Consider the following 23,397-nt stretch of genomic DNA (forward strand, 5'->3'; position numbering starts at 1 on the left):
GGCTCGTCTGCGGAGAGGGCCGGCCGCAGGCTGGAGCGGGGTGCGGAGGCTGGCGGGGAGCCGCCCCCGGAGGCTTTCCTGGTGGAAGTTGATGCGAGGAAGGGCGGCGGGGACCAGGTTTGGGAGTCCTAGGCCAGGGTCCTGGGGGTTGGGGTCTTTCTGGCAGTAGCCTGGCCTGCGTCGTGACTAAATAGCCCTGTGACCTTGGGCAAGTTCCTGAAATCCGCGGGAGCTTTTGTTTCCTTGTCAATAAACTGAAGATAACACCACCAACTTGGCAGCGGGAGGTTGTGTGTTCGGTGTAAAGCCTCCCTGCCCCTGCACCTGGTTGAGTTGCTGTCATTATTTCAGCGGACGGTATTCAGAATTCGAGCCCAGGAGCTCCGCTTCTCCATCTGCTGCTGGGGGAGCTATTGGGTAAGTCGTTTATCTCACCTGTGACTCCACGTGGCCACAAAGACCTGCCTCTCTACTTGCCACATGGTTACTCAGATGCAGTGCCTGAAATGATATATTGGAGTAGTTTTCCCCCACATTTGCTGCCAGTGGCCACGATCACCCTGCGTCTTACTGCACCCCGCAAATAACTCTAGTCCACCTTTCCCTTTCCCGCAAGCCTCCTCTTCCAGCAATCCTCCTCTTCCAGCAGCCTCTGTCTTTATTTCACAGGATCCAGAGAATCACCCGCTGATGGTTTTGGCCCAGGCCTGCAACAGAACCAGAGAGCTACGGGAAGGGAAGGCCTTGGCTTGCCAGAGGAATTTTCCAAGTGCTCAAAAGCCAGGCTTACAGGGCCTATGATCGCTCCAGGAGGATAAAGTGGGATTTGAGGATCCACTCCGCCTCTGGCCATGGCGGGCCGGGGCCTGCCCCTGCACTTGGCCACCCTGCTGACGGGCCTGCTGGAATGCCTGTGCTTTGCAGGCGTCCTCTTTGGCTGGCCTTCACTCGTGTTTGTCTTCAAGAAAGAGCATTACTTTGAAAAGCTGTGTGAACCAGACGCTGGGCTGATTGGCAATGCCACAGAGCAGGCTGGTAAGGGCAGAGCGGACTTTTCTAAGGAAGTTAGGTCTGGCTCCTAGGTGGTGGCAAGGGGTAGGTAGTATCTGGCTCCCTGCCCACCCATCCAGCCTTTCTATGGTGAGGGGAAGGGTCAGTAGCCCTCACCCCACTTGGTCTGGGAAGTGCCTGGGAGGGAGGCACCAGCTCCTGAGGGGTCATTAGGGGCAGTCACATTTCAGCTCAGCTTAAGGGACAATTTTGCGACCGGCAAGCTATCCAAGGTTGGGGGAGCCTGGGCTATGTGCTTATTTGGCAGGAAGGCTGAGATGCATGGGAGACCTTTTTTACCCCCTCCAGATTGCAAAGTCCAGTATGAGAGGTTCTCACTCATCTTCACCATCGCGTCCTTCATGAACAACTTCATGACGTTCCCCAGTGGCTACATCTTTGACCGGTTCAAGACCACCGTGGCACGTCTCATAGCCATGTAAGTCCCAAAGGCCCAACCCAGGCAAAGGTGGGCAAGTGGGACCCTTCAGGCAGCAGCCTAGCTTGGAGTGAAATCCAGGTCAGACAGCCCGGCCACCCTGCCAGGCCCCACACCCACAGCTCACTCCCAGCAGCTATTAGGAACAGCCCAGGCAGCGGGACTCTCTGGACTCACCCACTTCCCACAGCCCCGCTTCCATTTCCTCACCTCTTTCCCTGCTCCTTAAGAATGTGGCTTCCTTATCACGTGCTGAATTGAGCCAAGGCCAGGCTGACTTCCTGTAAGGGCTGGCTTGGAGCCAGGGTTACAAATTAGCAAACCTTAAAATCGCTCCTCTCTTCCTTCACCCCGAGGATCCCTATCCTCATCCCTAGCACAGCCTCACATCCACGTTGCTCAGGCTTCATCCTCATTCTCCTCACTCCCCGCTCCGCCACCATCACTCCCCAGGGGCTTAGCCAATAGGAAGTTTCCTCGGTATTGCCACTGGTGGAATTTCAGATCTCTTCTGACTGGAGGGGAGACAGTGCGGGTTTCCTGTGCAGATGAGTCAGGAGGTTTGGGGCGTGATCTCGCGCACACAGCGTGTGGCTGCATCCTAATCTCGTGCTCTGTGGGCAGGCTCAGTGATAATCAGCGGCCTGCTGGGGGCTGATACAGCTCAGAGCAGGTGCTTCCAGGGAGGCATGTGTGAGATCAGTTGTCAGAAAGAGGGACGGAGGGCTGGCTGGGCCTGCCTTTCTGGAAATAGCCAGAGAGTAAAGCCAGTCCCTTACATTTTAAACCTTTGGATGCAGAATGACTATATCTCAGTCCCTGTTGCTCTTTGGCTCCCTGCCCCCTTCTCTTTCCTCCCCTTCTTTGCCCCCTCCCTCTTCTCCAGCCTTAGAGCATGGCTTTTATTACTGCGTGCCTTACAAGATCCCAAATGCTAAGGGATCCTTATAGCTTTGGGACTGTAGTCCTGAAATCACAGCACTCTGAGCTAGATCAGTCATTTCTTTCTTTCTTTTTTTTTTTTTTGAAGACAGAGTCTTGCTCTGTCGCTCAGGCTGGAATGCAGTGGTGTGATCTCGGCTCATTGCAACCTCTGCTTCCTGGGTTCAAGCGATTCTTCTGCCTCGGCCTCCCCAGTAGCTGGGATTATGCGCACACCACCACGCCTGGCTAATTTTTGTATTTTTACTAGAGATGGGGTTTTACCATGTTGACCAGGCTGGTCTTGAACTCCTGACCTCAAGATCTGACCACTTCAGCCTCCCAAAGTTCTGGGATTACAGGCATGAGCCACTGCGTCTGGCCCAATTATTTCTTTTTATAGAAAAGGCATCTGAGGCCCAGAGAAGGACAGCGCTTTGCCCAAGGTTTCACAATGAGGATGAGCTGGAACTCAAGGTCTTGATTTGCAGACTAGGCACTAACCCCTTTCTCCAGGGGATCAGGCTGTTGGGGCTTCTAGGTGGAAGGACCTTGGCTTTGCCTACTCTGTCTTGGCTAAATCCCAAGCCAATCACATCGTCAGCTGAACTCATTGTCCAAGACTCCCCATGCTAGCCTTGGGCCTCAGAATGAGCAAAATGCACTGTCCGTGAGGTCAGGACCACATCTCAGTCTCATCGCAGCTTCTCACAGCTGGTTCTGAGCCCAGGGCTCAGAGACATCAGTGCCCTGGCATTCCAGGCTGAGGGGGTGGTCAAGTCCTATCCTGTGGGTTGGGTGACAGAATCATGTTTTGTCTCCCAGGTTTCTCCTTCCTTGACAGCATTCTGCTTTTCCTGTTGTGTGTTTCAGATTTTTCTACACCACCGCCACACTCATCATAGCCTTCACCTCTACAGGTGAGTGCTGTGAGGCGGGGTGGGCGGGAAGCAAGCTCAGGGGCACCTGGTGGCTGGGGCAGGTGCAGAGGGTCATAGGCAACACATATAGACCACATAGTTATTCAGAGATCCACAGCTTGAAAGAATCCTGGAAGGATATTGAACTATTGCTGCTCTGTGAAAACAGTTTAGCCTATGGAGAAAATGTGAAAAGGAAGGACAATGGAGAGGGGTTACTTCAGAGAGTAGAATTTATTCAAAACTTCCCATCTGGCCAGGCACAGTGGCTCACTCCTGTAATCCCAGCACTTTGGGAGGCTGAGGTGGGTGGATCATCTGAGGTCAGGAGTTTGAGACCAGCCTGGCCAACATGGTGAAATCCCTTCTCTACTAAAAAAATACAAAAAATAGCTGGGCAGTGGCACACACCTATAATCCCAGCTACTCAGGAGGCTGAGGCAGGAAAATTGCTTGAACCCAGGAGGTGGAGGTTGTGGCGAGCCGAGATAGCACCACTGTACTCCCGCCTGGGTGACAAAGTGAGATTCTAAACTACAAGAACAGCAAACCTTTCCATCCTTCTTGTATGTGTTAAAATATTCTCTTTCTCTTTTCAATGAAATGATTATATGAATGACCATTTTGAAAATATCCTTACTTAGCAGGGTAAAAGCTGACAACCTTGTTGTACTCAAAATCTTTGTTTTCAAATTTTACCAGTCTGTAAGTCTGGGATTCCAATCTGGTTTATTCTCCACCGCCCTTCCACCCATTACACAGAGGAGAAACTGAGACCACAGAGGGACCCCTTGCAAAGACACACCCATGGCCACAGAGAAAGCGAGAGAGAGGTGGGCGTGGTGTGCAGGCCTCCTGACCCCTGACTGTGCTTTCTCTCATTGCTTTGGTTATGCTGGCCCCAAGATGCCTCCTAATGTTCCTCCCTAGTGTCCCACCCGCAGCTCAATTTTGGGTTTAGGAAAGAAGGGTACGTTAGTGTGTATAAGCTGCGCTAAATCCCGACAGCGTCACGAGGCCGTCTGCACTCATGCGGGGCAAACACGGAGGCTGAGCGTCTTTGTCCACACAGATCTCCTGAGATGGCCCGGCACCTCAAACCAATTATTTCAAACCGCTCTCCTTATCAGACCAGCGTCATCTCCTCTAAAAGCCTGTAAATGATTTTCAAGCGCCCGAATGTGGAGGTGGTGGCTGGGTAATGTGTGTCACTCTCTTGCAAATCGTCTGAGCAGCAATCCTCCTCTTCCTCCATAACACAGGGCTTTTTGGTTTTGGAAAAAGCACGGAGGCCACAAGAAGTCTGTTGTGAAAGGAATCTCCCGCCTTTAGCAATAGGAGAGATGTACATTTCATAAAGACAGAAATTGAATGGTAAATGGTGTGAATACTCTAAAATTAGCTCTTGGCAGTGCTTCTTAAGGGATAGCACAGTACTTTAGAGGATGTTAGGGACACACACACACTACAGCAGCTACACTAACAAACATCAAATCACCTGGCAGAACAGCTATTCCCTTTTTATTTCTCTTTCAGTCCTGATTTCATGAAAGAAAGTCTTGATGTGGGGCCGGTGTGATTTTTAGCACTGAGAAGAGCAGGTCTCAGGCTTTGAACGTTCTAAGGGCAACTGCGTCCAGCTACAGTTGAATAGCATTGTTTTCCTTTCCTTGTATTTATTTTTACAGTTACTTTCTATTCATGACAAGCAATGCCCGTGTTTTCATCTACAGTAGTGATAGAAAGTGTCCTTTAAAAATAGATTTCTTTTGGATAAAAGTGAGTCAACTTAAAACATTTTAGCAAATAATAGGACGGGCATACGTTAGGGTCAAAATAGTGGCGGGCAGAAGTCTGGCTTGGGGAGGACTCATTTGTCAAGGGTCCCCGTACCCCAGCTCTTGAGCTCTCCTGCTGTCGTCTGACACTTACTGGACCTGTTATAACCATTTGTTTGCATGTCAGTCTGTTTAAGGGCAAGGAGTATCTTTTATTCATCTTGCGTTTCCAGTGCCAGGCACAATGCCTGGTACCAAGAAAGTGTTGAGTTTAGTGAACAAAGAAAAGACCATCGTCCTTTTCCCACTCAGTTCTTGTAGCACCTGAGGCAGGAAGAGGAGGGACTGTTGTTCCCATTTAACAGATAAGATGATTGAGGCTCAAGGCCAATGCCATGAATTAGGGGCTGGGCTCGAGGGCTGAGCTAGGTGTGTAAGTCCAGGGTTCTGTTCTCCTAGAGTGTCAGGGATGAAAAGGAGAGGCAGCTTGTGGTTTACTGAGGGAAGAGAGAAGTGGCTTCACTTAGAGCTCTGCCTCTGTCTGTAGACGTCCTGGCCTGCCACATACTGAGCACCAACTTTGGTGGGGAAGAAGGTGGCTCAGAACATGTCCACAGAGATATCTGGGGAAGCCTAGGCCAGTAGCCTAAAAACCCTTGAAGGGTGCTTGAAGGCTGGCTAGAACTGGGGCCTGGACACCAAGATTGTTGGGAATTTGGAGCAGGTGGGAGCAGAGTTTGGGGCTCCGTGTTTGGGTTGCCCTGTGACACCACCCTACCTCTGATTTTGATGGTTCAGGCTCAGCTGTGCTGCTCTTCCTGGCCATGCCACTGCTCTCTGTTGGGGGAATCCTGTTTCTCATCACCAACCTGCAGGTGGGAACCTACCCTAACCCCGGGCACTTGGCAGGGTGGAGGGAAGGTGGAGGGAAGGAGAGATCCTTTTCTACAATTGGCTGCCTCAGATGGGGCTGGCCCAAGCTGAGATGGGAGCTCTCGGGGTGGAGGGTGGGTTTGGGTATAAGGAGGGCGTGTCACATGCTGGAAGGCCCTGCCACGTGCTCAGGAAGTGTCTGTTTCATGAATAAATACGTGATTCAGGATGATCCTACAATCCCCAGATTGGGAACCTATTTGGCCAACACCGTTCGACCATCATCACTCTCTACAATGGAGCATTTGACTCTTCCTCGGCAGTCTTCCTTATTATTAAGGTAAATACAGCAATAGCCAACTTCCATTGAGCCCTTGTGTATGCCAGACGCTTGTCTTGTGAACCTTGCATTATTTCTGTCCATCAGCTCGGTGAGGTAGGTACTATGTTACCCCCATTTTGCAGATGAAGCGTTTGCGTCTCAGAGGTTAAGAAGCTTGTTGAAGATTCTGCAGCTAATAACCATGATACCTGAACTTGAACCCAGGCTTGTTGCTTCTAGAGCCAGAGCTTGTAACCACTAAGCCCCTTCAACCTTGCCCAAGCTTTTGTGGCAGTGGTCATGATGTGCTTGGGCCAGTGTTGGGCAGAGGCTGGGAGCCCTTTAGAGCGGGTGTTTGCTGCTGTGAGCTTCTAGTTTGGAAAAGAAGGTGGCAAGTGGCTAGTAGGCACAGCAGGGGCATACACAGAGGCTTGTCCAGCTGTGTCTCATGTTGGGGTATCAGGAGATGAATGGTTGCCAAGGCTATTAGAGGTCAATCAGCAACCATTCTGCCTTATTCATTGTGGACAGTTTTATCTGGGCAGTGGCCTGCTTAGCCCAGGTGATGAATCCTGATCGATCAAAGCCAACCGCGGCAATCCCTTTACCCCTTGCTAATGATGGATGGAGGTGGGCTTATGATCAAGTCCTTTTTAATGAGATAATGGGGGTGTATATAGTAGAAGACTCAAGGGGACGTTTCTTCCCTGATGGAAGGTGAAAGCAGAGTAAACACAAAGCCTTCCTCCTTGAATGTTGCGGTGGGAGGATGTGATAGCTGGAGCTATGGCAACCATGCTTCGATTATGAGGCAACAAGGTGGAGAACAAAAGCCAGCACACTGCAGATGGCTGAGTGAAAGGAATGGAAGAGTGTGAATCTCAAGCCACCCAACCTGGACTTTTCTCTGGGCTTAGTGTTAGGCCGGAGGCAGTCGGCACTGCCTGTGGGTTATGGGGGCAGAGAAGACGATCTCTGGCAGTCCCTACCCAGACGTGGGTCTAGCTGAGTCCCATAAACACCTTGGCTTGGAGGGTCATACAGAGACTGAGCCGCTGGCGCACTCAAGCCTTTCCACTCCTGGCATAAGAGCCACTTTCCAGGCTCTCCCTCCCTCCCCTGGGTGTTCCTCCCTTTCTCTCCTCTCTCTTTTTTTTTGAGACGGAGTCTCGCTCTGTTGCCAGACTGGAGTGCAATGGTGCAACCTCCGCCTCCCAGGTTCAAGCGATTTCTCCTGCTTTAGCCTCCCGAGTAGCTGGAACTACAGACACGTGCCACCATGCCCGGCTAATTTTTTGTATTTTTAGTAGAGATGGGGTTTCACCATGTTGGCCAGGATGGTCTCGATCTCTTGACCTTGCAATCTGCCTGACTCAGCCTCCCAAAGGGCTGGGATTACAGGTGTGAGCCACTGTGCCCAGCCTTTTTTTTTTTTTTTTTTGAGATGGAGTCTCACTCTGTTGCCCAGGCTGAAGTGCATTGGTGCGATCTTGGCTCACTGCAACCTCCGCCTCCTGGGTTCAAGCAATTCTCCTGCCTCAGCCTCCCGAGTACCTGGGACTATAGGTGTGCCACCACGCTTGGCTAATTTTTGTATTTTTAGCAGAGATGAGGTTTATCCATGTTGACCAGGCTGGTCTTAAACTTTTGACCTCAAGTAATCTGCCTTCCTTGGCCTCCCAAAGTGCTGAAATTACAGACATGAGCCACCATGCCCAGCTTCTCTCCTCTCTCTCTAGAGTTGGAATGGGAGAGGAAGCAGGAGCGGGAATTCTTAGTTTAATCTGATTTTGCTGCTGCTTACTCTGACAATTCATTGAGCCACTCACTGCACCTCTCTGGAGCTCAGTGTCACTCTCTGTAAAATGGGAGGAGGCTGCGTGAGGTCAGAGGAACTTAGGGATTCTCTTTGATGCCGTGCCAATCACCAAGGAGAGTGCAGATGGAGGGGACTGGCAAACTTTCTGTTGGTGTGTTTTCTAAGTGGAATTTTTGTGTAGAATTTTCTTTGAAAAAAGGCCTTTGTTGTTATTGGGGGAAAAGGCACTGGGCTAGAAGATCTCTGGGGAGCCACACGAGGTGGCTTCACAGGCCGTAGGGATGGGTTATACGAGGACTCCTCCACCGCCAGGTATGTCTTGGGGTGGGGGCGTGTGTGTACCAGGTGTCCCTAATTAGCTTCCAGGACGGTAGGCGACAGCTGGTACTAGGACTCCTTGGAAAGCAGAGTTCCAGCCCCTGCCTCTCATGTCTCATGCCGATGTTTTTGTGTGTGATAAAATATACGTAACATAAAATTTACCATCTTAACCTTTTGTATTTTGTTTTTTTTTTAGACAGAGTCTCACTCTGTTGCCCAAGCTGGAGTGCAGTGGCACGATCTTGGCTCCCTGCAACCTCCTCCTCCCGGGTTCAAGTGATTCTCCTGCCTCAACCACCCAAGTAGCTGGGATTATAGGTGCGTGCCACCATGCCCAGCTAACTTTTGTATTTTTAGTAGAGATGGGGTTTCACTGTGTTGGCCCGGCTGATCTGGAACTCCTGGCCTGAAGTGATCCACCTGCCTCAGCCTCCCAAAGTGCTGGAATTACAGGCATGAGCCACCACGCCCTGCCTTACCCACGTTTAGGTGTGCAGTTCAGTGGCCTTAAGTGCATTCACATTGCTGTACAATCATCACCACCATGCATCTCCAGAACGCTTTTTTATCTTCTAAAATTGGATCTGTACCATTAAACACCAACTTCCCACTTTTCTTCCCGTCCCCTTTCCTGCCCCTCCAGCGGCTGGCAAGCACCATTCTAATTTTTTTCTCTATGAATCTGACTACATTGGTAGCTCCTATGAGTGGCATCATACAGAATGTATCCTTTTATTTTTCTTAGCATAATGTTCCTTTTTTTTTTTTTTTTTGGAAACAGGGTCTTGATCCATTGCTCAAGCTGAGTGCAGTGGCCTGATTATGGATCACTGCAGTTTTAAACTCCTGGGCTCAAGCTATCCTCTCACCTCAGCCTCCTGAGTAGCTGGGATCCCAGGCATGCACCACCACGCTCAGCTAATTTATTTATTTATTTTTAGTAGAGGTCTTGCTCTTTCCCAGGCTGGTCTCAAGCTCCTGGACTCAAGCAGTCCTCCTGTCTTGGTCTCCTAAAGTGCTCGAATTACAGGCACGAGCCACTTTGCTCGGCCCCACCTGGTGTTCTTAAGGTTCATCCATGTAGCACATGTCAGAATTTCTTTCCCCCTTTTTTTTTTTGAGACAAGGTCATGTTTCATTTGCCCAGACTGGGGTGCAATGGCCCAGTCATGGCTCACTGCAGCCTCAGACTTCTGGGTTCAAGCAATCCTCCCTCCTCAGCCTCCTGAGTAACTGGGACTACAGGTGTGTGCCACCACACCCAGCTAATTTAAAGAAAAAAAATTGTAGAGGAGTGAGCGTCTCAGAATGCCGTCCAGGCTGGTCTTGAACTGGACTCAAGTGATCCTCCTCCCTCCCAAAGTGCCGGAATGATAGGTGTGAGCTAGCATGCTGACCTCCTTCCTTTTTTAAGGCTGAGTAATATTCCAGTGTGTGTAGAGATCACATTATGTTGAGCTGTTCATATGCTGACGGACCCTTAGGTTGCTTCCATCCTTTGGCTATTGCGAATAGTACTGCTGTGTACGTGAGTGTGACACTGACTTTTCCTCCTCCTTCTGCAGCTTCTTTATGAAAAGGGCATCAGCCTCAGGGCCTCCTTCATCTTCCTCTCTGTCTGCAGTACCTGGCATGTAGCACGAACTTTCCTCCTGATGCCCCGGGGCCACATCCCATACCCACTGCCCCCCAACTACAGCTATGGGTAAGGACTCTCTGATGACTGTGGGCCAGGGCCCCTCATTGGCCCTAGGGTGGGATGGACAGGGCAAAGCAAACCTGTCACAGGAGAGAAGGAGGATGGGAGCAGCGTATCTGTTAGCTATTGCTGCATGACAAATGATCTCAAAATGCAGCAGCCTAAAACGTTAAGCATTTGTTATTTTTCACAAGTCTGTGGGTAGCTGGCTAGTTCTACTGATCAGGGCCAGATGTAGATGATTTTGACGGGGGCTCATTCACGCATCTGGTCATTTGGAGGGTGACTTGGGGGCTGGCTACGCTAGGATGGCCTCACTCACATGGGTTTGGAGTGACAGGGATGCCTGGGTCACATGGCTGTCATCCTCCAGCAAGCCAGCGTGGGCTCATTCACACAGTGATTTCAGAGTTCTGAAAGAGCGCAGAAATGCACAAGTGTTCTTGAGGGTTAGGCTTGGAATTGGCACAACCACTTCTGCTGCATTCTTTTGGCTGAAGCAGTTCACAAGGCTGGCCCAGATTCAGGGCATGGTGAAACAGAGCTGCAAAGTCTCATTCAAAGGGGGGAAATACAGAGGAGGTGAAGCAATGTGATCATTTTTGCAGTCAGTTGCCACAAGGAGTAGAGGAAGGGTATTCCTTTGCTGCTCACTTACTGTTTGTCAGTCCCAGTGTGCTCTCTGATTTCATCCTCACAATACTCCTCTCAGATAGCCTTGTCTCTATTTTCTAAATGAGAAAAATGAGGTTCGGACGGCTTAAGTCTGAGCCATCTTTCTGCTGCTACGAAGAGGCAGAGTGGGATTTGAACCCGGGCCTGCCTTGCTCTTTTCATGCTTCCAGTGCTTCCCAAATTTGCTGCCTATTAGAATCACTAGATTCACATAGAGAGCTTAGAAAAGGAAGCCTGGCTCTCACCTCCAGACATCTGATTTAACTGGTCTGGTCTGCAGCCTGGGCATCAGGGTGGCTAAAAGGTGATTCCAAAGTGCAGTGAAATGTGGGATTCCCCATACTGTTCCCTCCAGTCTGAGTCTCAGGTTCAGCTCACAGTCCTTGGCCTTGCTGGTGGGGCTTCTGTTTCCATAGCCTGTGCTCTGGGAATGGCAGCACGAAGGAAGAGAAGGAAACAGCTGAGCAAGAAAACAGGGAGCTACAGTCAAAGGAGTTCCTTTCAGCAAAGGAAGGTGAGCCCTGCTGGCTGACCCATCGCTTCTCCAGACCCGAGCCTCTCCTTGTGCCTTTCCTGGCTCCTCATCTCCAGAACTCCCTCAGGGACCGGGAATCAGGAAAGGTAGGGCAGAGAAAGAACCTTAGGTGTCTTCCCAACCCCCTCACTTCATGGAGGGTCCAGAGAGGGGTAGAGCTTTTGTCTCTTTTCTGTCCGTCTTTTCTCTCTTTCATGTCCCCGTCACATTCCCACCCCCTGAAGCCTGCCTTCCACGGGTTGCCTTCCCTTCCCCCGACTCCTCGGTTCTGCCCTCTTCTGTGATGCCATTGTACTAAGTCTGGTGCAATGTCCCCATTTCTCCAGGTCTCTTGGGTCTGCCCTCTCATTGTCCCAACTCCATCACTGCCTCCTTTCCTTCCTCTCTGTTCTGTGTCTTTGGTTACACAAACCGCAGCTGGCTACAGTGGAAATAAGAACGGGGTGGGAGAGGAGATGGGAAGTGTGGGTCAAAGGACATGGGGAGCAGAGGAGCAGGATGAAAAGGTCTAGAGATGAAAAGGTCTAATGCACAGCGTGAAGACTGTAGGTAATCAAATTGCATTGTGTTTGGGACTTTGCTAAACAGGAGATTTTAACTGCTCTTGCCACAAAACAGGTAGAAATGTAAGACGATTTGCTTCGCTATAGTAGCCATCTTTGTAGCTATATGTATCCTGTGGCATCATATTGAATATCTTAAATATACACAATAAAATTGATTTTTTTTGTTTTTATTTTTACCATCTGACAATTGGATCCAAAATATTTATTTATTTATTTGAGATGGAGTCTCGCTCTGTCACTCAGGCTGGAGTGCTGTGGCATGATCTCAGATCACTGCAACCTCCACCTCCCGGGTTCAAGCAATTCTGTGCCTCAGCCTCCCTAGTAGCTGGGATTACAGGTGCCCAACCACCCCTGGCTAATATTTTTTTGTATTTTTAGTAGACACAGGGTTTCACCATCTTTGCCAGGCTGGTCTTGAACTCTTGACCTTGTGATCTACCCGCTGAGGCCTCCCAAAGTGCTGGGATTACAGGCGTGAGCCACCGCACCCAGCCTTATTTATTTATTTTAAAGAAAGAAGAATAGGGTTCTGGGAAGCTTCCAAAGTCAAGGGAGGAAATTGAGCTTGCCGGGTCTAAGACCTATTTTAGATTAGGTTCATCCTAATCTAAACTCACGGGTGGTCTGCCTTGTTAGGAGGAACTATCTCATTGGTTAACCTTGATAGAGGAACAGGACACTGAATTCATCGTCCCATTTGGACCATGAAGATTAGGGTAGAGGAAGATTTCCCAAGGAAACTCAGGATACTGGTACCAAAAGAAAGGGAGGCGCTGAGGAGCAGGTTAGAACAGGAGTGTCCACACTCATCCTCCACTCCCTTTTGACTTTCTCCTCTCCTTGTCGTTTCTTTCACCTTTCTGGCTGAGAAAGATCAGGAAGGTATTACTGCAAGAAGTGTCATTGACCAGGCTGTGAGAGACAGATCAGATTTCAATAGACAGAGAACACAGAGGGTCATCCAAGGTGGTAGGGCCAGCATGACAAAGCAGGGAGGTGGGGATGTGTGAGTCCCAGGCAGGCGCAGAGCACGCTGGGTGAGTTCCGGGAGCCAAGGGTAGAAGGTGAGCCTGGACCTGAAACTGTTCCACTGAGGCCTCCACGCTCCCCATCCTGCCTGTCCACTTCCCTTGTAATTCACACCCAGATCCTCCTCTCCCCATTAGAGACCCCAGGAGCAGGGCAGCAGCAAGAACCCCGCTCCTTCTGGAGCTACGCTTTCTCTCGGCGCTTTGCCTGGCACCTGGTGTGGCTGTCTGTGATACAGTTGTGGCACTACCTCTTCATTGGCACTCTCAACTTCTTGCTGACCAACATGGCCCAGGAGGACAAGGAATTAGGTATGTGGCGGTAGCCCGTCTGCACATCCCAGCTGGAAATATAGAACCTCCCAGCAGGGCTGTGCACACCAGAAGAGGGCCTGATGGTATGGGGAGGAGGGATGTGCAGGGCAAGGGCAGGGTGGGAGAGTCCCTGCCTGAAAGGAAGTTTTGGAAACTTCTCATCAACCAACCTCTCTGCCCTCTGCAGTCAGCAGCTACACAAATGCCTTCGCCTTCACTCAGTTCGGAGTGCTGGTTGCCCCCTGGAATGGCATGCTCATGGACCGGCTTAAACAGAAGTACCAGAAGGAAGCAAGAAAGACAGGTGAGACGGGGATCAGGGAACCAGGAAGGGAGGTCTTCATTTGCCCCATGACATCGTCTCTTTCTTTTTTTTTTTTTGAGACGGAGTCTTACTCTGTCACCCAGGCTGGAGTGCCGTGGTGTGATCTCAGATCCTTGCAGCCTCCGCCTCTGGGGTTCAAGAGATTCTCCTGCCTCAGCCTCCCGAGTAGCTGGGATTACAGGCATGTGCCACCATCCCCAACTAATTTTTGTATTTTTAGTAGAGATGGGGTTTTACCATGTTGGCCAGGGTGGTTTCAAACTCCTGACCTCAGGTGATGTACCTGCCTCAGCCTCCCAAAGTGCTGGGATTACAGGTGTGAAGCACCATGCCCGGCCTTTTCTTTTGTTCTTAACCCTGTCTAGTTGCACTTATTCATTCATTCATTCATTCATTCATTAAAACATTAGTCACTGAGTGACAGTTATGTGTCAGCCATGGTGCTAAACACCGGGGATTCAACAACAGACAAGACAGGTGTGTTCTTTTTCTCAAGGTATTCTGAGTCTAGAGGGTGGAGAAAGGCAGGTAGGCAGTTACAATCCAAGAAGCAAACCCACAGGGGGCCATGGGGACACAAAGAAGGTCACATAATCTGTTCTGGGTGAGGATGGGGTTGGTGTCAGGAAGGCTTCCTGGAGGAGGTAGCATCTAAGCCAAGACCTGAAGGATGAATAAGATTGGAGGAGATGAAGAGGTGAGGCCTTGGAGAGTGGCCTGGGAGCACAGTGGGGTCAAAATAGTGAACGAGAGAGTGAAACATTGAGGAATCTAGGCAGGTGAGTCAGGCTGGCCAGGGCACAGAGCACTGGGGAATCTTAGGGAAGAGGCTGGAGAGAAAGATACATATATAAGAAGGGGTCAAGCTGTTAACCACATCAGAGAGTTTTGGCCTGATCCTCGGACATGGTTGGAGGAGTAGAGGGATGCTGAGGTGTTTTAACCTGCTGGGTCAGGAGGTACAAAAGTAGACTAACATTTTGCCTACTTATTTCATCTGTCCCTTCCCCGACTCCATGAACCTGCTTCTCCCACATCTGCTGGAGTTTTCAAAGCAAATCTCAGACATCATATCATTTTACCCATAAATGTATTTCTATACCCGTAAATGTATCTCTAACAAATAAGGCCTCTTTTACTTAAACATCACCATAAAAATCATGATCACACCTAAAAAAAACAACAGTAATTTCTTAATGTCATCTACTGTGCAGTCACTATTCAAATTCCTCCAATTATTACAAATACATCTTTTTACAGTTGGTTTGTTCAAATTGGGATCCATGCCTGGTCTATGCAATGTATTTGGTCGATGTGTCTTCTGTAGCTTTTAAAATCTAGAACAGTCCTTCCCCTACCTTCTCTTGTTTATTTGTTGAAGACACTGGATGATTTTCCCTTATTTTGGATTTGGTGTTGTTTTAATGTGTCATTTAAAAGTATTCCTTTCCTTGGGCATTCCTGTAAACAGTGGGATTAAAGGCTTAGGGGAGACACAGTTTAAGTGTTGGTTTTTTTTGGCATGAATAACTCAGAGGTGGAGCTGTGGGTTTCCTCTGGTCTCCCATCAGCAGCCCCTGCTGTCTGTTGCCTTGTTACGATGTTAAGATTGATAAACTGGTTTAGACATTGCCAGTCTGATCCATCCACTATAAAGTTGCCCATCAACCATATACTTAGTGATTTTAGCAGCCATTAATGATCAATGCCTAGGCCCATTGTTTTATTAGGATTGCAAAAGGATGATTTTCTTGTCTTTTCTTTTCTTTTTTTTGGAGATGGAGCCTTACTCTGTTGCCCAGGCTGGAGTGCAGTGGTGCAATTTTGGCTCACTGCAACCTCCACCTCCCAGGTTCAAGGGATTCACCTGCCTCAGCCTCCCGAGTAGCTCAAATTACAGGTGCCCACAACCATGCCGGGCTAATTTTTGTATTTTTAGTAGAGATGGGGTTTCGCCATGTTGGCCAGGCTGGTCTTGAACTCCTGACCTCAGGTGATCCACCTGCCTAGGCCTCCCACGGTGCTGGAATTACAGGTGTGAGATACCATGCCTGGCCAAAAGGATGATTTTCTATTTCTATCTTCTGCTTTTAATTCCTAGAATTCTTCTAGAAAGAAAAACGTTCCTTACTATTTTGTTACTTAGAAATAAATGCTTGGTTTACAGGTTTATTTACCAGTTCAGAATAATGAGTTGGTGTCCTAGTGAGCTCCAGGGATGGCTACTGTTTCTTTTATAAAATTTTATGTTTAAATATATTTGACGTGTTTCAATCTGTTCTGTCATTGTTCTTGATGCTCAAATTGTCTCACCTTTGACCATTGAAAACTTTACCAACCCAGAATCTGTGTGTTTTAGATGAAATCACATTATTTTTAGACAGTGAACTTACTTTCTAGAACAATGAAATGTTCAGGTCCATTTCACTAGGTATGTTTCCTGCCCTAGACCTGAAATAGTCATTTTTTTCCCAACTAGCCCTGAGTTTCTTCAGTTGGAAATGGTATTTAGAGACTACAGTCTGGATACTGGGGTTTCTTATTGCTTCTGGGTTGTCACTGCTTTTGGGCTTTGGATAGAATTAGCATGTATATAATTTTTTATAAGAAAAATATCATAAATACTTACTGCTGATATTTTTATTCAAATTTTTATTTCCTTGATTTTATATTTGTAGCCCTTTCTCTTCCTCTGATAATCTTGGTTCCTAACAATACTATATACATATGCATATATAAATGTACATACACATATGTGGTATTTTAAATATAATTACTGGTTTTATCAATATTGATGTTACTTGATAACAATACAGTTGCTCAATACTCTTGCTACTTCTTTCTTTCCTTCCTTCTATCATTCCTCCTTCCTTTCTCATCCTTAGGATATATCCCATGAGAGATGTACAATCAAATTCCCATATTTTCTTTTTTATTTTTCAGGATGAGGTTTTACTCTGTTGCCCAGGCTAGAGTACAGTGGTATGACCACGGCTCACTGCAGCCTCAACCTCCTGGGCTGAAGTGATCCTTCCCCTTCAGCCTCCCAATTACTGTGGACTGCAGATGTGCACTACCATGTCTGGCTAATTTAAAACAAATTTTTTGTAGAGGAAGGGTCTGTGTTGTCCAGGTTGGTGTCTAACTCCTGGACTCAAGCAATCCTCTTGCCCTGGCCTCTGAAAGTGTTGGGATTGTAGGTGTGAGCCCCCACACTGAGCCAAATTACTGTATTTTAAGGGTCACCCACTTGGTATAGAGTTATGTTTGTTGGTTTCATTTTCTCCTGTTTCAGATTTTTAAAGATTGTTTTGCTTGTTTTCTTCCTATTATTATTTAATTTTATTTGTAAAACATTTACAAATGTTTTACATTTGTAATGTTCAGACATTTATATTTTCCCAAAGCTAAAACTGTGAAACAAGATATATTCAAAAAAGTTTGGTTTCCCTCTCTGTTTCTTGTACCCCGTTTCCTCTTCTTTAGGTAACCATTTTAATTTTTTTAAATATAAACATTGTGTGGGTGTATATACATGTATTAGTCTGTCTTCATGCTGCTGATAAAGACATATCTGAGACTGGGAAGAAAAAGACGTTTACTGGGGAGGCCTCAGAATCATAGTGGGAGCTGAAAGGCACTTCTTACATGGCTGTGGCGAGAGAAAATGAGGAAGCAGCAAAAGCGGAAACCCCTGATGAGCCCATCAGATCTCGTGAGACTTATTCACTCTCATGAGAATAGCCTGGGAAAGACTGGCCCCCATGATTCAGTTACCTCCCCCTGGGTCCCTCCCACAACATGTGGGAATTCTGGGAGATAGAATTCAAGTTGAGATTTCCGTGAGGACACAGCCAAACCACATCAATACATTTCCCTCTCTTTTAGATAAAAGGTAGCGTACGGTACACACTATTTTGCAGGTGTGTTTTTGGTATAACTCTATCCTGAGGGTGCTCTGTAGCCGGGACCTCTCCTCATGCCTTTTAACCGCTGCCTGGGTCTCCGTTATGTGGCTGCAGCATAGTTGCTGCAGCATTCCCGTATTGATGGCTATTTGGATTGTTTCCAGTCTTTTGCTATTACCAGTAGCATCACAAGGAGGATCTGGCTGCAGGTTCAGGGTGGGGAGGGGCAGATGTGGAGCCTATCATTGCAATAATCCATGACTGAGTTAATGGTGGTTTAAAGCTAGGATGAGTCAGTGGGGTTGGAGAGGAGTGGACACATCTGAATGATACGTAGGTGAATGATCAGCTTTATTGATGTATTTAAGGAGGGGCACGTAGAGAAAGGATTCAAGGATGACTCCCAGGTTTCTGCTGGGACAGCTGGATGGATAGTGGCTCCTCCCCTTTTTCCAATCGTCCTTGGCCCTGCCCTGCCCTCTGCTGGGTTGGTCTCCAGACAGCCTCTTTTTCCTCCCTGTTGGCCCAGGTTCCTCCACCTCGGTGGTGGCCCTCTGCTCGATGGTGCCTTCACTGGCCTTGACGTCCCTGCTGTCCCTGGGCTTCGTCCTCTGTGCGTCAGTCCCCATCCTCCCCCTCCAGTACCTCACCTTCATCCTGCAAGTGATCAGCCGCTCCTTCCTCTACGGGAGCAACGCGGCCTTCCTCACCGTTGCGTAAGTGGCCTTGGGGTGGGCTCTGTGGAGGGGGATGCACTGGGGCAAAGAGAAGCTGGAGGTAAAGAAATAGGGATGTGAGGCTGTGCCTGGAGGCGGTCAGGTACAGAAGGCTGGGTTTGGGGGCAGATGTGGAGGGGGTGAGACCAGAGGTGTTGGGAAGGATAGAAGATTCATGTGCTTGAGGCTTTACATCTGTGGCGCCCTCTGCCTCTGTTTCATCCTCCAAGGCCTACTTCTGTTCCAGCTCTCCAGGGCAGAGATGGAAACACATTCCCTTCCTTGTGTCCTTAGTACTCTAGTCTTGCTTCCTTTACTAGTACATTGTCTGGCATGTCATCCATTTACGTGTCTGTCTTTTCCTCCCTAGTGCAGCCTGCATGAGGGTCCTCTCTGTTTGCCCAGGGCCCCGTATGTGCCTTCTCTGGGTTCTGTGGGTCGAACGTCTGAGTGAAGAGGGCAAGGCCAAGCAGGCATGGGTGGAGGGCAGGTCTAGGACAAGGGAACTGGGGACAAGTGGCCGACAGAGCCCCCGGGAGGCCAGGCGTCTGCTTGGAGGGAGGGTCCCTGAAGCTCACCGGAACCCCGCTGGTTTCTCTCCCCAGTTTCCCGTCGGAGCACTTTGGCAAGCTCTTCGGGCTGGTGATGGCCTTGTCGGCTGTGGTGTCTCTGCTCCAGTTCCCCATCTTCATCCTCATCAAAGGGCCTCTTCAGAATTACCCTTTCTATGTGAGTTCTGGGGGATGGGCATCCCTGGCAGGGGGCCTTGGCCTTAGACCCCTGCCCCCAGGACATCCAGGCTGAGGGACTCAGCAGGGGCCGTCCCAAACCTGGCTGTGATGGCCTGGATATGTAGCATGGCCCAGCTTCCCAGAGAGTCTGTGTTATTTAAATATTTGGGGCAAAAATATTTTTGTGTGTGGGGCAATAGACATTCTGGAGTAGGGTGGGAAATTCTCGCAAAAATTCAAAAACTCGAGACCTCAAAGGTGTTTCCTGCTTATGGTGAATGCAGGCCCAACCTGGCCTCTCCCCTAGGTCCACGCTAGGTTTCCACAGTTGGCCCCAGGGACAGGAGCTCTGTGCTTTCACCTCTGTGTCCTTACACCTGGAGGGATGCTCTGGGGCCCTGCCCTAGGAGGTGGGCATGACTCTCCTGTTCTTTGCAGAAACTGAGGCTTACAGAGGTTACATGACTTATGTGTTCAGAGGCACCAGCAAGGGAGCAAAAGTCTTTCAACATTGAATTCAGTGTTTTGACCACTGCACAGCTCTATTTGCCTCATTTTTTAAAGCAGCAAGTTGTCGAATAAGAGTTTAAAATTCATCACTTGGAGGAAAGAAAGACTAAATGTTTTTTGTTTTTGTTTTGGAAGACAGGGTCTTTCTCCGTCACCCAGGCTGGAGTGCAGTGCCACAATCTCGGCTCACTGCAGCCTCAATCTCCTGGGCTCAAGTGATCCTTTCATCTTAGCTTCCTGGGTAGCTGACACTACAGGCATGTGCCACCACTCCCAGCTAATTATTTTTGTTGTTTTGTTTTTTTTTGATAGACACTGGGGTTTCGCTATGTTGCCCAGGCTAGCTTTGAATTCCTGGCCTCCAGTGATCGCCTCTGCCTTCCAAAGTGCTGTGATTACAGCCGTGAGCCACTGTGTATGGCCAAAAGACTAAACTTGAAGTCTGAAGCGAATGACTTGATTGTGACATCAGGTGACCTAATAATCAGATCTGTATTCTAGCTGGTGCCTCTACCAGCTTCCCATGTAACCTTGAGCATGTCACTGAATGCTCGCTATGCCTCAGTTTCTTCACCTGTGAAATGGGCTTATTATCTCCCACCCCAGAATAAAAAGTAACTGAAAGTGCTTCCTCCAGGGCACCATAGTGTTTGAGTGAAATGTAGAATATAAACTCGGTAGAATTCTGGTCCCTTCATTGGTCATGGAATGGACCAGTGCTTGCTTCATTGAGCAACAATTCTGTTGTTCAGAATTCCTGGATTTCACCTCACTCCTATTCTCCCTGCAGGGAAACGTGATGCTCCTGCCTGCCATTCTTCTGACATTCATCCACCCCTTTCTGGTATACCAGGAATGCCACGCTCGGAAAGATAGTCCCTCTGCAATTGTATAGTTCAGAAGCCCTGGCTTTTCAACCCTGAGGGTGGTTTTGTTCATCTTTCTCCACCTTTGAGGACCGCGTGTCCCGAAAGACTTTGCCTATCCCGGCAAAAAAAAAAAAAAAAAAAAAAAAAAGAAAAAGAAACAAAGACATATTTAACTGTTAACAACGACTTCTGAGCAGCACTCAGTTGGCAAGCAGATTGAGATCACACAGACCCAAAGCAAAGGCATGTGGAACTTCTTTATTTCAAAACCGAAGTGTCTCTTTGCACTTAGCCTTAGCAGACCCTTGATTCCAGGGGAGGTGACAGCGGGGAGGAAGTGTGTCACCTACTTTTTTAGGCCTGTTTGGCTCCAAAGCCTAGGTGTGCCTGGATCCTCTGCCACTGGTTAAATTTTCAGGTGAAGAGTGAGGTTGTCACGGCCTCAGCTATACTTCCTAGCTCTCCCTCCTAGCTCTCCGTCAAGAGCACTGCCTTGGTTAGAGAACTCACAGTGAGCTCTGGGAAAAAGAGGAGCAGGCAGGGTTCCCTGGGCTCAGTCTCAGCCCAGCCACTGATGCTGGATGACCTTGGCCTGACCCTGGTCTGGTCTGAGAATCACTTTTCCCATCTGTAAGATGAGATGAGTTTTGGAGTTGAAAGTTCTTCCTGGAGCAGATGTCCTAGAAGGTTTTAGGGACGGTGACAGAGCCATCCCAAGGGTCATGGGAGCCAGTCAGGCCATCCCAAGGGTCATGGGAGCCAGCTGACCTGCTTGACCAAAGGATTTCTGACAAACCATCTTTGGGGATGTTTTCCTCTTCAAGAAGGAATATACTTTGGGCATTTAAAAGAAAATTTTTCTGGGGAATAATTTTATAGAAAAATAAAGCTTCTGTGTCTAAGGCAACTACTGTTTCCATCTCTCTAGGCTTTGGGGCTGGACTGTGTGGGTGTGTGTATGTGTATGTTTCTGAGGAGGCCCTACCCTGGCGTGAGAGGAGGGCGGAGAATCTGGCTACACTTCCTAGTGGGGCCGCTGGACCCAGAAGTAGGGCAGGAAACCCAACTAGGATTCACCCCACTGGTCCTGGAACATGGGGCCAGAGACTTCCTCCCCCAGGAACCTCTCTGCTTCCTCTTCCTCTCCACACCCTTAACCTTAAGCAGAACCCCTACCGCCCACTCCATACCCTCAGCTAGAAGCACTGGATGGAATCACAGAGTCCTAGTTTGAGTCTCAGCTCTGCCGCTCAGCAGCTAGGCAAGTCCCTTAACCACTGTGAGTCACAATTTCCCCACCTGCAAAGTACAGTTAATGATTTCTATCCCTGACGGCAATTGTGGGAGTGTAAAGTCATTGCAACTGCCTAACACGTGGTGGGAGCACATGAGGGTTTGCTCCTGTGATTACTCATGACCCTCGGGGACAATGGGGGCAAGGAGGGAGAAGGTAAGTGTGCAGGAGACACGGCAGGTGGGTGGGATGGGAAAATCTGGAGCACACCAGCTGTCTCATTCTCACCTTGCTAGGAGCGGGATTAGGAACGAACAGTGTGGGGAGGATGGAGGCGGAAGGCAGGGGGCTGGCAAGCAGGTTCATCCATTCATTCATTCAACAAATGTTTATTGAACACCTGCCACATGTTCAGGCCCTGTCCTGGGTGCTGGGGCTATGGCGGTGCAGAAGGGTCCGAAGTGCAGCTCTTCCTTCTTCCTGTGGGCATTGGGGTGTAATTTCCAGGGGCCCAGGAGCCTGGATCTGAAGGCAGACACCAGAGTTCTCGTGTCTATGAGCAGTGTCCAAATCTAATGAGCGGATTCGGTCTTGTTACCCTGCTCAAAAACTTTCGGCAGCTCCCGACTGCCCATAGGACAAGAATCCAGATGCTAGCCTGGCATTCAAGGCTGTCACTAGTGTGATGTCAACCTCTCCCCTGCACCCCTTTACCTCCTACCAAGAGCAGGGCAGAAACCATCCCTGTGGACCCAGATTCCCGGTCCCTGGGTCTGTGCGTGCACCAGTTCCTCTGCGTGGGCGGCTCACCCTGTCTCGGCTTGTGAAATCCATCTGGTCTGCTGGGATCCTGCTCAAAATGTCATCTTCTCCAAAAATCATTACTCAGGCTTTCCAGCATGTCTGAGTCCCTGGCACTTGGTCACACCCTTCCTGGCAACTGGCATTTGCCTCTGAATCATGACCCTCCCACCCCTTGCCTGGGCAGCAAACTCCAGGAGGCAAGGTCTGGTTTTGCCTGGCTCTAATTAATCTGTGCTTACCATCCACATGGTGCCAGCTAATTCTTGTTGAATGAATGATCATTGAATGAGTGGATTCTTGTTTTGGCCTCAGAACCAATTAGAGGGAGCCAGAAAAACACATGGGGGCGGGGGAGGTGCCGTGTAGTGCAGTGGAAAAAACCTTTTCAAAAATCTCAGCTCTGTCACTTACTGTGTCAGCTCTGCAACTTTGGATGGACCACTTCTTTGTCAGTATGGTGGGAGAAACAGACGTGCCTCTCTGGGCTGTTGTAAGGATTACAAATTAGGTCGAGTGCTTGGCACGTGGTAGGTTGAACAGATCACAGCTAGCATTATAGATGATATATTAAAGCCAAAAAATGACGCCTAATGTCCATCAGTTGGTGAACAGAAAAAGGAAATGTACCATATTTGGGATATTAGTTGGCAATCAAAAAAAGTACTGACACATGCTATAACATGGATGAGTCTTGAAAACATTATACTAAGTCAAAGAAACCAGACATAAGGAACTGCTAATGATTCATTTAAATATAAGATGTCGGGCCAGGGTGTAGTGGCTCATGCCTGTAATCCCACCACTTTGAGAGGCCAAGGTGGGCAGATCACTTGAGGCCAGGAGTTCGAGACCAGCCTGGCCAACATGGCGAAACCCTGTCTCTACTAAAAATTAGCCGAGCATAGTGGCACATGCCTGTAATCCCAGCTACTTGGTTGACTGAGGCACAAGAATTGCTTGAGCCTGGGAGGTGGAGGTTGCAGTGAGCCAAGATCATGCCACTGCACTCCAGCCTGGGTGATGATGGAGTGAGACC

At 48.9% G+C, this 23,397-nt stretch overlaps 1 protein-coding gene and 1 long non-coding RNA gene across 2 annotated transcripts; one reads left to right on the forward strand and one right to left on the reverse strand.

Moving 5' to 3' along the window:
• Positions 1 to 59: 59 nt before the first annotated feature.
• On the reverse strand, positions 60 to 2,050 carry LOC105733827 (uncharacterized). Its single transcript, XR_010338312.1, has 3 exons — positions 1,700 to 2,050; positions 1,342 to 1,549; positions 60 to 707 (listed from the first exon to the last, which is right to left on the reverse strand). It is a non-coding gene; the product is annotated as an uncharacterized LOC105733827 (long non-coding RNA).
• SLC43A3 (solute carrier family 43 member 3) lies at positions 493 to 21,230 on the forward strand. The gene is made up of 12 exons (XM_012476480.2): positions 493 to 1,035; positions 1,360 to 1,489; positions 3,284 to 3,330; positions 5,907 to 5,983; positions 6,229 to 6,321; positions 10,009 to 10,148; positions 11,234 to 11,331; positions 13,088 to 13,261; positions 13,452 to 13,568; positions 18,027 to 18,213; positions 18,819 to 18,942; positions 20,245 to 21,230. The coding sequence occupies exons 1-12, from the start codon at positions 852 to 854 to the stop codon at positions 20,347 to 20,349; spliced, it is 1,476 nt and encodes a 491-aa protein (XP_012331903.2). The 5' UTR covers positions 493 to 851; the 3' UTR covers positions 20,350 to 21,230.
• The last annotated feature ends 2,167 nt before the right edge of the window (positions 21,231 to 23,397 follow it).

This window comes from Aotus nancymaae, unplaced genomic scaffold (assembly GCF_030222135.1).
Source record: "Aotus nancymaae isolate 86718 unplaced genomic scaffold, 86718_ANA_hifiasm-v0.15.2.pri h1tg000059l, whole genome shotgun sequence".
In the NCBI taxonomy this organism is placed as follows: domain Eukaryota; kingdom Metazoa; phylum Chordata; class Mammalia; order Primates; family Aotidae; genus Aotus; species Aotus nancymaae.